This window comes from Marmota marmota, unplaced genomic scaffold (assembly GCF_001458135.2).
Source record: "Marmota marmota marmota unplaced genomic scaffold, marMar, whole genome shotgun sequence".
NCBI lineage: Eukaryota > Metazoa > Chordata > Mammalia > Rodentia > Sciuridae > Marmota > Marmota marmota.
Window position 1 is genome coordinate 7,156,441 of NW_026000026.1, and position 10,516 is coordinate 7,166,956.

Below are 10,516 nucleotides of genomic sequence, written 5' to 3' on the forward strand. Positions count from 1 at the left end.
ATGAGCGTTCTACCCCGAGTTCCGCCCTCAGCCCTCACCCCACGGGCTGTGGCAACATCCCGCGTGGACAGTCTCAGCAGACAGGCGCCTCACTCCACTGCTGGGTATTACTTGTCAGCTTCATGGAGCGGAAAAATTTTAGTCCTGTCATTAAAGAACTGAAGCAGAGCAACCCACACTTCCAAGTGGGGAGCACACAGGTCAAAAAAAAAAAAAGAAAGAAAGAAAGAAAGAAAAAGAAACCCACACTTCATTTAACAATGGAAGACACTTTATTATTATTTTTTAAAATCATCTCTCAACATTTCAACTCTTGGTAGAAATCAAATGTAAAACATCTGCATTTTTGAATTAGCATATATTTAACTATCTCAATCACAGCAACCTCATACAGTAAGGTACACACCAAGAAGGAGCACGGTTACAGTATTTCCTATTCCAGTCTCTGAGCACAGTAGTTCCGTGATGGTAGGGACACTGGACTTTGTCTTCCTAGGACACCTGGTCACACCTGCTTCTGTCCACTGTAAATTACGTGGCATCACGGTTGGCTAAGTTACTGTAATGCTGGAACAATCTGGAAACGGAAAACTAGAAAACTAGAGCTCTCAGGAGTGGGCCAGGCATTGCCAGTTCTGAAATGTGAAAAGGAAGAACATCAAGATGAACCCCCAGCTCGGCTGGTCTGGGATCAGGGGGTGGAAACTCAGCTTTATGTACACATCGCATATCTACATGTGATCTACCAGGTGTGTAAAAACAGCCAGAGAAGATTGGAAAACCTTAAAATCACTCCACAGAGTTGGAAGAACGTCGGCAAATTCACAGTGGCCTCAGGATTCAGCCAGATTTAAACCCTGCTCAAGAGCTGAATACCTCTTTCTCCCAGAAAAACCCACTGCACATAAATCCCTTAAGTGGGCACATCACAAACACTTATGGCTAAAATATATTATTAGTTCACAAAAGTGATCTATTTTCAAATTCTTGTCCCACTCCTGCTTTGCACCTCCAAAAGGAAAATCCCGAGGTCGGTGATTCCCACGTGGAGTCAAGGGGCCTTCGGGCGTGGCTGTGCGCAGGTGCGGCTGAGGCTGGCGGCCGTCTGGTGGGCAACGCCGACTCCTGCCCACTTATAGTGCAAAAAGATCGCAAATGTTGCAGGTGAGTCCTGGACACTTGTGAAGAGGACCGAGATGGATGGGTGACAGGAAACCCAAGTGACTTTCCTTCTAAATGCGACTTGAGAACTTTGGAGTGTGAGGTCACTCGGCAGAGCCAAGGACGAGGGACAGCAAAGGCTGAGGTCCCTGAATCATCCTGACTGCCCTGCAGTCTACAGGCACGGACCTCAGCGCCGGTGCTCACCCCCTAAGTGCAACTGGAGGTAGGTGTATAGCGTGTACTGTAGGGAAGACAGTGGCCCTCCACCAACTCCAGAAAAAGGGACATCGTCTCTGTCCCTCCCCTGCCCCAACTCGCCATTCCACCCCAGTGAGTGGAAGACACAGAGAAAAGGGCCCGAGGCCTCCTTGGAAGACTATAAAGAACCCAGGGCATTTTTATAAATAGCTACATAATCAATTTTTAACCGCTTTGAAACACATAGCAAGTTGAATATTTATTTAAAAATAAATCTCAAAAATATCTATTTACAGTACAGTCCGAGGGATGTGTGCAAACAACAGAAAGGGAGGAACCTGTCCTGCCGTGGGAAGCCCGCATTCCAACGTGTGGGGTGACGTTCACAAACACCACGGGACTGAGCTGTGGTGGCAACAAGAGGAAGTTCAGCTCATACTGGACTTGGCTTTCCTTGGACACCTGCGGAGGCAGGGAGCAGGGCTCTGGCTGGGGATCCTTGTACTTGGGAGCAGGATGGCCAACGGCGTGAGCCATCAGGAGAGGCCCAGTGTGGCAGGAGGGCTCATTTCACAAGCCAACAGGCCTCTAGCTCGCTGCTTCAAGTGGACACTTGGACACGACCCAAAGGGTCTTTCCCAGTCCAAGCTGGCTTCGCAGTGGGCGGGGCAGTCCCAGGACAGAAACCCTCTTGAAAGGAAAAATAAAACCAGAACCCAGCTGAACAGGGAGTGATCAGCCAAAGGAATCTGAACGGAAGTGTCACCCTCTCCCTTGCAGACAGCTGCAATGAGTCGTAAGTGAGCGCTCAGGCGGGGAAGCCGGCTGGTCCCACCACCCAGGGAGTCAAGTGCAGCAGCTCTGCTCTGAGCAGCTTCACACTTCTTCACCAGGAACCGGAAGGTCAGTGGCGTAGCCCTTGTAGGGGGAAGTGCAGGGGGTCTATCTGTACACGAGATGGGAGAACTGCGTGGACTTGTAGTTCAGCTGGTTGTTGGGCATGAACTTGTGCAGCTCATTCTTTTTGCAGCAGGGGTCGTAATGGTAGGCGCTGAGGCAGGTGTCGCAGGAGACTTTTGAACACTGGGTGCAGGTATTGGTGGCACCTGGGCGGTTGCAGAAGCCGCAGCGGGAGGTGGCGGTGGCGGAGGGCTTGGGCTTCGAGTGGAGGGGTGGCAACCGGTCGAAGCCCTGAGTCTGGCTTGCATACTTCTCCCGCAGAGACATATCGTGGGCAGAGGCCTTGCTGGGGAAGGCGCTGGGCTTGGAGGCCGGAGGACAGACGAGCAGGCTGTCGCAGCGCTGGCAGAGGGAGGAGCTGCAGGACAGGCCGCAGTTTTGGCACTTGGAGAGGGCGGACTCTTTGGCGGGGGGTGAGCGCTTGTGGTGGAGGGGGTGGGCATCATTTCTGACCAGCCACACATCCTGTCGCAGAGCGTCCTGCCTGCGGTAGGTGGCCCTGGGTTCCGAGTCCGTGTACAGATCCACGTCATCCTGAGCGGAGAAGTATGTGCTGCGCAGCAGACCGAGGCCATTGTTGGGGGAGGTGGGTGGAAGGTCATCTGGACTGCCGTGGGGGGAGCTGGACATGGTCAGGAGTGAGGGGGATGGGCGGATGATCTCGTCCTCCAGGCCGTCCCCTAGGTCTGTGACCACGGGCTCCCTCCGCAAGCTCAGCGAGGCCTTTGGGGGTGGCTTCCTGCTCTCGCGGTAGCTGTCATAGGCGTCCACGGACCTGGACGGCTTGGTCACACGGGGCTTGCAGTAGTCCTTGGCTGCCCGCTCGCTGGCGGACTTCTGGAGGGCCACACGGGCCATGGACGTGGTCAGGTGCTCCCTGCCCTCAGCCCGCCGCCGCAGCGCATCCGAGCAGCCGCGCACGTCCTCCGTGCTGCTCTTGCGCTCGCGCACCACGTCCAGCTCCGAGTAGCCCTTGTCCTTCACCTGCGAGTGGATCTCCAGCATCTGCTCGCACTCAACCTTGGCTAGAAAGAGCTCGAAGGAGACCATCTTCACCTGCAGGGTCTCCACGAGCTCCTTGAGCCTGTACGCAGCCCCCAGCTCAGGCACGTAGCCCAGGTAGCTGAGGATGGCCTGGACGTCCTCTTCCAGCAGCGCCGACTTGACGTAGTAGACAAAAGGGCCTGTGTAGGTCTAGGAGGAGGAAGGGAAAAGAGGCGGGTGTTGCTCAGAGGCACCCAAAGACCAGAGACCGCAGAGCAGCGAAGGCTCAGGCCTGAGGTGGGTGAGGGGCAGTGGGAAGCGGGAGGGACTCCCGCTCCCCTGCGGAGGCAGAGGCTGCTGCCAGCCAGCGCTCAGCTTGTGCGAGAACCAGGCCACTAGCTTTCTCTGCAGGGTACAAAGACTGGTCCACATGACAAGAAGCCAAGACAAACATGGGTGGAGAGAGGGGATTTAGCTCTAGGCAGAAAGCATTCCCTCCTGGCTTTTCTGCGAAGCTCTGAAGAGCACAGCAGTCTGACCTGGTACCCTCCAGTGCCCTCCCTGCTACCCTCTCTGCCCCACCACCACTGGGACCACTGAGTCCAAACCAGCTCTCAGCCTGCTTGAAACCGGGGGCTCTGAGAGCAGGGGTGGGGGGCAGGGGCCCCAGGGACACTGGCCCTCTGGAAGGGGCAAGGAGAAAGAAGGCAGTGCAGTCCCCGGCCCTGGCCTCACCTTGATGCTGCGGAACTCCTTCTTCCACGGGTAGAGGAAGAGGTTGATGGCCACGGTCTCCAGCAGGCTGAAGGCGCAGTGCAGGGCCCGCAGGCTGGAAGAGCTGAGCGCACGCAGGGAGCTCTCTACCACCTCGTAGAACTGGATCAGCCGGAATCGATAAAAGGGATCCACCTTGTGCAGGCTGAGCAGGGTCGAGGCCGCCACCCGCAGGTGCTCATCACTGCCGGGCCGCGGCTTGCTGGGGGTGGCGTCCACTTTGCTCTCGTGGAACTGCACGTACTTGCGAAATAAGTCATCTTTGTATTTTGTATCCATTGAGCTGGGCCTCCCCATCTGCTCAGGGGCTACCTTATCTCCTCCATGGCTTCTGGGCTGGACGCAGGGGCGTCACTAAAAGCACTGCCATGCTGCCGGCCGGGACCAGGGAGTACTCTGGAAGGGGAGGAGCAAGCAGCAGGTCACTCCTGGAAACAGTCCATGTGCCACCTTCCAACCACCGAGGCCAAACACCACAAGTTGGCTGGGCAGGTGATGCACACCTGTCATCCCAGTGGCTCGGAGGCTGCGGCAGAAGGACCACAAGTTCCAAGCCAACCTCAGCAACTTAGCGAGACCCTGTCTCAAAATAAAACATAAAAAGGGCTGGAGACGTGGCTCAGTGGTTAAGCACCCCTGGGTTCAATCCCTGGTACCAAAGAAAACAAATCCAAAAACCACCATGAGTGGCCTGGGCTTCCCTGGGCACCACGAGATCTGGGTCCCTGTCTGCTAGCTCAGTCAGTACATTTGCAGGTACTAGATACAAAGTGACAGTGAAGAGGACAGACACAGCCCTTGCCTCTGCTGAGCTCCCAGGACACCTCTGAGGAGCATGCTGGAGCAGAGGCTCAGGCAAGTGGAGGTGGCCCTCCCTGGACCTGCAGGGGCAGGGAGTTCAGGAGAGCCCCTGAAGCAGAGACAGCCCCCTGAAGGACAAGGGGGCAGCGGCTGAGGTGGGCGATGGAAGCATGGGGCGAGCAGAGGTCAGATGGCAGGACACTCGCCCAGGGCTGCAGACTCCTGGAAGCAGGACTTGGATCAGAACCAGTAATGCGCTCGAGTCCAGGCCCTGCTCCAGCACACCCTGCTCTCCGATGCAGGAAGGCACTGGGCATGCCGACACAAAGGAGGCTGGCCAGGCAGCAGTGGGGCAGAGGCAGGGTGGAGCTGCAGACACACCCAGGCCGGACCCCAGGCCTCAAAGAGCACATAGGCTCCTATTTAGCCAGCCGTGGAGCACTCTGGGCCAGCAGCTCAGGAGGCTGAGACAGGAGGACTGCGAGTTCCAGGGCAGCCTCAGCAACTTAGCAAAGCCCTAAGCACCTTAGTGAGACCCTGAGACCCTGTCTCAACATAAAAAATAAAAAGGGTTGGGGGTTGTGGCTCAGCAGTTAAGCCCCTGGGGTTCAGTGCCTGGTACCCCCACCAACAAAAATCAGGCGATTACGGCACTCTGTTGGGAGCCAACGACTGAGCTGAGCCAGGACACAGCATGCACAGGGTCGTGCTAACTGCTCCACCACTGGTCAACAGAGCAGTACATACCCAGCAATGCTCTTGTTGCCACAGTTCTGGGGCAAACTGGACTTATCCCAAACATGGAATCAGAGCCAGGCTGCCTGGGCGGGAAACCTGGGGCTGCCCCAGGTCATTCCATGAACCACTCAACCTCTGAGTCCAAGGTCAGTGTGAGCAACCTACATGAGCAGCACAGCAAGCTCTTCACAGAGCGCCAGCTCCAAGGAGGCCCTCGACTGATGCTCCTGCTCTGGGAAGGGGCTTTGCCCAAGAGGCCAACTTCCTCCAGAAGGCAAGATAGAGGGCGAACCTCTTCAGCGGGGCAGTGACTGCATTTCCACACTCTCCTTTCTGACCAGAAGTTCCATGAGTGCAGGACCATGAGCATCTTGCTCGTAAGGTCACCTCCACACAGCCCAGGCAGAACATGTGCTTCTGGATACCACGGACTGGCCGTGAGTGGCAAGAGACTAGGGAGAAAGCTGTAAGTAACCCAATTGGACAGAGCCATGGAGTCCCTCAGCGAGTCCTGAAGGCCATGGAGCCAGGCAACTATCAAGGTCAACTCAATGTGCCACCGTCGAACTTCAGTTTTGGGGAGACTCCTGGGGTATTAACAGCAGGGTGAGAGGTGCAGTGTGTGGTAAAACTAGGGACACAGAGAGGCCATCTTCTCCTGCCCACTGCCTTGCCCAAAGACTCCAGTGCCACAGGCAGAGACAAGGCTGGGAGCACAGGAGGCAGATGAACTTTTGGCTCCTGACAGGGGTCGAAGATGCCATGTGATCACGCTCCGGCTCACCTGCCACACAGCCTCCCTCTCCCCAAGCTCCATCCACACGGATCTCCATCTGCTCTCAAAAAGACCCAGCTCACGTCTGTCTCAGGACCCCCACATCTGCTCCTTCTGTGTGCTCTCTTTGAGTCTTCCCATAGCTGGCTACCTCACCATTCAGGTCTCAGCTCAAATGTCACCCCTCAAGGCCCTCCCTGCCCCTCCTCTCAAGGAGTCCCTGTCATGCGACAGTCTGAAACGATCAACTCTATTTGTTCATTTACTACCTCGTCTCTTCACCTCCCCCACTACCTGGCAAGCTCCACAGAGGCAAGGACCGCGGCTGTTACCCACCACAGTGCTCGCAGACCCTGGCACGCAACGGGCCTTGGTAAAACAGGAGAAATGAATGAAGAAAGGATGTGCACTACTGTGACTCTGCCCCTTTATTTTCTTGTTAGTACCCCCAAGAATTCTGACAGGGCAACAGAAGAGAGAAGAATGGGCTCCAAAAGATGGCAGGACGTGACACAAGCAGCTCAAGGCCAGCAGAGGTGAACCCATGACTCCAGGCCTGGCCTTCTGGCCCGACGCCATGCTCCTTGGCCACTCCATAATCCCACATCTGACAGCTCTCTGCACAGTGCCCACCTTCCGCCAGGCCCATGGCTGGACACGGGGGCAGGGGGGAGAGGGAGGGAAGAGGCCAGAAATCAAAGATACATCTTGCCCCGAGTTCTAGCTAGAAGAACTCAGCGTCCAGAATCAAAGTACCTATGCACTCTTGAAAAATAAAAATTATTCTATCCCAAGAGAAGACACCTAAGAAATGACATTTGCATTTACTGTTTTTAATTTGTCTAAGAAAAGATTCCAATCTGCCTCTGGTCCCAGGAACTGTGTTTTTTTGTTGTTGTTGTTGTTTATTTGTTTTTTCTTTTTTTTTTTTTGGTACAGTTGAGAACCATTTAAAAAGGATATCAGGGCTGGGTGGTGGCTCAGTGGTAGAGCACTTGCCTAGCATGTGTGAGGCACTGGGTTCGATCCCCAGCACCACATAAAAATAAACAAATAAATAAAATAAAGGTATTATGTCCATCTACAACTGGAAAAGTATTTAAAAATAAATAAGTAAGCAAAATAAAAGCATGCAGTCCATCTACAACTACTGGGCATGGTAACACACTCCTATAATCCCAGTGACTTGGGAGACTGAGGCAGGAGGATTGCAAATTCAAGGCCAGCCTCAGCAACTAGGTCCTTATCAAATACCAAATAGAAATTTTAAAAAATACATTAAAAGGATATCAAGGGGCTGGAGATATGGATCAGGGGTATATAGCACCTCCCTACCATGCATAACGTCCTGGGTTCCATCCCTAGCACTGTTTTTTTTTTTTTTTTTTTTTTTTTTTTTTTTTTTAAAAAAAGGTGGACATCAAGCCCCCTCCTAAATATTGCTGTGACTTTGCTCCAATGAAGTCAGCCCTGAGCCCACAGAAGCTGACCTTTGACCAAGTCGGCCATCCAGTTCAGCATCTGCTGCTTGGTGATCACACAGCCACACCCTTGTTTGCTGCATGGTCACAACTTGTGCTCTAAATTCTAAAAACACAGATGGGAAACCCATCTAAGAAGGCTCTTGAACCAGCCTAGCTAGGGGAGGTAAAAGGTGAAAGAAAACAAATGCTAAAAGATAATTAAGGAGCTGGGTAAGGTGGCACATGCCTATGATCCCAGCATCCCAGCAGCTTGGGAGGATGAGGCAGGAGGATCACAAATTCAAAGCCAGCCTCAGCAGCAAAGCCATAAGCAACTCATCAAGACCCTGTCTCTAAATAAAAAAGGGATGTGGATGTGGCTCTGTGGTTAAATGCCCCTGATACAATCCCTGATACAAATAATAATAATAATAATTAGGAAAGAGAGAAAAAAAAAACAAACAACAAACAACAATTAGTGAGGTTCTACTATGTGCCAAGCACTAACTAGGCTTTCTACTTTAAATGCATCTCCCTCACAATGACTCCAGAAAACCAAGGCTCAGCCATCAGGCCCCCCCAATCAACAGAGCATGGAAGGGTCAATGCCAGAATCTGAACTCAGGTGGGGAGGAGGCCCTACAGAGCATGGTTCTCTTCTGCTCAACTCACTTCCAAGGGATTGATGTGAGGACCCCCCTATTAACTGTTCCTCAAAAATCAATGAAACTGTGCTGGGAATGTGGCTCAGTGGTAGAGCACCTGCCTAGCTTGTGTAAGGCCCTGGGTTCAATCCCCAGCACTGCAAAAATAAATAAGTACATGACTAATATATGAAATTCACATGACAACCCCAGATTAAAGAGAAACAGGCTCAGAGGACCAACTCATTTTCCTAAGTGATAAGGTTAGGAAGAAATGGATCCAGGAGCTGATCCTAAATCAAACAAGCCTGTGTCTCAGCCAAGTGGCCCTGCTGCAACTGCTGGACAGCTCTTCCTGCAAGGCTTGGCTCAGGCAAAACTCCCCATGGCAGGCTGAGCAGAGTCGAGTTCTAAAAATTCCTATAGTAGCAAAATTCCATCTTCCCACACAGAATGGGGTTGGGAGAGCCGCAAATCTCTGAGGTAAGCTCCAGGGCTAGGGAAAGAGGCTGGCCGGAGACCGGCCAGTGAAGCAGTTACGTCATCCTTGCTGAATACATTTTCTGAGAATACAGGCTTCCTTGTGGCTGGTCATAGCTGGTGTCTTTTCTGAGCACAGAGCCAGCAATTTATTCCAAGCACTCTGCAAGAACAACAAAAAAATATGCTCCCTGCAAAAACAGCCTGGTTACAGAGACCAAGACAGCCCAGTGACAGGAGCTGGTAATTTCTCTAAGCAACCCAAGGACTGGAACACCAAGCTGTGCCAGGCTAGCGGGGAGTGGGGGAAAGGGCTCTGTGAATATCCCAACAAAGAGCCAACAGCCTGAGTGACACCTCCTGCACCCCCAATCGAGGGTACCCTTTGTGAAGCAAAGCAATGAAGAGACAGATACTGCACAGCCAGGGAGGTGGGTTTTCTAATGAGGATCCTTTTTTTTTTTTTTTTTTTTTTTAATATTTATTTTTTAGTCTTCGGCGGACACAACATTTTTGTTTGTATGTGGTGCTGAGGATCGAACCCGGGCCGCACGTATGCCTGGCGAGCGCGCCACCGCTTGAGCCACATCCCCAGCCCTCTAATGAGGATCTTTGAAACATAAAGGGAAAGCGCTGTCTGTTTAAAGTTCCATTGCGTGGAAATGAAATGGTTCTAGGTAGCAAAGCATTAGCTTGGCTTTACCTCAACTGGCCATTCAAGCAGAAACACTCCCAGAGCTGCATCCGAAGGGCCCCCTCCCTGCACAGGCAGAGCTATTTTGGTCCCAGCACCGGCCCAATCCACAGGTTTACCCATCCCTGGCCTAGGTTGGGCCTGCACACAGGAGCAGGGGAAAGCAGTTTCACCCCTCCCTCCCCCACCTCCATGCACTATTCCAAGCAGGAGGCTCCGGAGACACATCCCTGGCTGCGAAACGCCAGAAGGTTCCCACACCCCTACTGCCTGCCCTCCAGAGATGTTCCAACAGAGGATGGATATTCCCAGGCCTCTGAATATAAACCCAGTAGAGCTAAAAGGGGGCTTCCCTCCTGACAGCTACCTCTCTCAAAGGGGCTCTGAAGTAAACCATGTCCCCTCCCTGAAGGGAACGGAACCTGGCGACAGCTATACTGGGTTCGATTCCTACCGCCTCTGAGACCGCATCAGTTTTGCAGAACACCCTGCCTCACAACCAGGCCCTCCCCCACGGTCTGCTGTTTGTGGTGCTGGGGACAGATCCAGGGCTCTGCGAATGCCAAGCGAGCGCCCTTCCCCCGGGGCACACCCCCAGGCCCGTGCGGCTTGTTAACGGAGGAACAGGACCATCGCTAGGGAACGCCTGCTGTCTGCCCGAGGCCGGGCTCCACCTGCATTCTCTCATTCATCCACGGCGAGCAGGTTCGTTCCACTTAACACACGGGACAACTGAGGCGCCAAAGAAGTGCCTTATGCAAGGTCACGCAGGGCGTGCAAACCCACGTCCGCGCCAGATCCTGAGTGGGAGACCCCCGTGAGGCCCCTGCCCACGGCGGGA

At 53.5% G+C, this 10,516-nt stretch overlaps 1 protein-coding gene across 1 annotated transcript in view; it reads right to left on the reverse strand.

The window, feature by feature from the left end:
* Positions 1-253: 253 nt before the first annotated feature.
* Spata2 (spermatogenesis associated 2) overlaps positions 254-10,516 on the reverse strand; it is a 10,673-nt gene continuing 410 nt past the window's right edge. Inside the window, exons 2-3 of the mRNA XM_015479469.2 lie at positions 4,042-4,476; positions 254-3,516 (exon numbers count right to left, since the gene is read on the reverse strand). Of these exons, the coding sequence (XP_015334955.1) occupies positions 2,305-3,516; positions 4,042-4,377 (1,548 nt within the window). The 5' untranslated portion in view covers positions 4,378-4,476 and the 3' untranslated portion in view covers positions 254-2,304. The remainder of the gene's footprint in view (positions 3,517-4,041; positions 4,477-10,516) is intronic.